Source organism: Otolemur garnettii, unplaced genomic scaffold, assembly GCF_000181295.1.
Source record: "Otolemur garnettii isolate 467f Iridium unplaced genomic scaffold, OtoGar3 scaffold00225, whole genome shotgun sequence".
Taxonomy (NCBI): domain Eukaryota; kingdom Metazoa; phylum Chordata; class Mammalia; order Primates; family Galagidae; genus Otolemur; species Otolemur garnettii.
In genome coordinates, this window is record NW_003852620.1 from 474,229 (window position 1) to 476,034 (window position 1,806).

Sequence of the window (1,806 nt, forward strand, 5' to 3'; positions counted from 1 at the left end):
AAAAAAAAAAGGAAAGAAAGAAATTTAAAAAGAATCGTGAACAGGTGTGGTTTTGCTCTCCATAGAATCTCCTGTGCCTAATACAGTGCTTGTCATATGGAATTTCTTTAGTTTTGTTGGATAAATGAGTGCAATATGAAACCAAAAATGTTCTGATTTACTCTAGACTTCACTTCTTTTAGTCTGGAAAAAATATGTTAGTTATGCGGGAGATTGCAGAATGAAGTAATGTGCTTATTATATCTCTGAGATCAAAGTCGTTATCAGTTTCAGTGGACTACAGACTACTGTGAGGTTATGAGAACAGTTCAGAACCGTTCACTCTGAGAAGACACGATTTCCACTAAGTCTAAAAAAAAAAAACTGGGTGGCAGTTTTGTCCCTAATTTCCGTACAATAACCCAAGATGGCGTGGCCCATGATTGAAAAGTAGATTCAAGATGGCGGCTTCCGGCTTCCCCTGAAGCACCGCGCGTGCCCTCGAGGACACGCCCACTTCCGTCTACTTCAAATCAGCATGGCTCCTTTGGGGATTGTGCTCTCCAGTACGTGGGTATAGAGTCTGTGGGCTCGGGAGCTGGTGGGGGTTGGACCCGGGACCCAAGCCAGCTGTGCGGTCTCTACCCCAACTCTGCCCCACTTTCCCAGCAGGTGTCCGTAGGCTGCACTGCAGCGCAGCGGCTTGGGCAGGCGGCCAGTGGCGACTCCAGTGAGTGCTGGGATGAGGGGATGTGAGAGGCCAGAAACTGAGTCAGGTCATCATCGAACTGTTTTTCTTTATCAAGACAGGGCCTGGCTGCCAACCCCTCCGGCTATGGGCCCCTCACGGAGCTACCAGACTGGTCGTACGCAGGTGAGCGCGGATCTGACAGTTAACTCTACTTTAGATTTTCACCCAGAGGGAACGCCCCTGGGCTAGGCTGGGGAGAGGTGTCAAGGTCGGGACGTGTCTGAGTGAAAAAAAATATTGAAATTTTATGTGGAAAACGAGTTTGGGAAAGAAGCTCTCTTGTTTATTTTGTGAATTAAACTTCCGCTAGGAAGATAAATCTAGACAGGATCTTGGCTTGTGGAGATAAGCAGATTGGAATTCTAACTTGGAGGTGGGAGAGATTGGCAAGATTTACTTTTCTTAAAGGGGAACATGGTTTTTAAAAAGCCAGGAAGTACTAACTTTCTGTGTGGTGAGTTCCTTTTGAGAATTTGGTACCTAATGCAGGAAAGAGCTCTTTGAAAGGCTGCAGAAATGAGCATCTTAGTATGAAGATTGAGGATGGCAGGCTCCCTTTAGAAAAGTCTTTTTCCTTTACTGAGAAAGAATAGACATTATCCCTAGAAGAAAGGGACCTTAAAAATGTCGAGGCTACTACCCACTCTCCTTATAGGACTCCAATATACAGACAGGAAAATTGAGGCCTGTGGAAGTGAATTGTCTGTGGTCGTACAGCTAGTAAATAGCAAAGCCAGGACTAGAACTGAGCAGCAGCTTGTCCTCCTTCACAACACGGAGACCTGAGTAGTAACATCCTATTGGTATTTAATTTTTCTCTTTTTTTTTGAGACAGAATCCTACTTTCTTGCCCCCTGTAGAGTGTGGTGACATCATAGTTCACAGCAACCTCAAACTCTTGGGCTTGAGTGAACTTCTTGCACCTGCCACCATCCATATATGGGGCCGAAGCCCTACCCACTGAGCCACAGGCACTGCCCTTAAAAGCTTATTCTTTTTTTTTTTTTTTTTTTTGACTAAGTCTCAAGCTGTTACCCTGGTTAGAGTGCCATGATGTCACAGCTCACAGCAACCTC

At 45.3% G+C, this 1,806-nt stretch overlaps 1 protein-coding gene across 1 annotated transcript in view; it reads left to right on the forward strand.

The window, feature by feature from the left end:
* Positions 1-498: 498 nt before the first annotated feature.
* MRPL52 (mitochondrial ribosomal protein L52) overlaps positions 499-1,806 on the forward strand; it is a 1,916-nt gene continuing 608 nt past the window's right edge. The window contains exons 1-3 of the mRNA XM_012812822.1: positions 499-545; positions 652-709; positions 786-853. Coding sequence (XP_012668276.1) covers positions 518-545; positions 652-709; positions 786-853 — 154 coding nt within the window. The 5' untranslated portion in view covers positions 499-517. The remainder of the gene's footprint in view (positions 546-651; positions 710-785; positions 854-1,806) is intronic.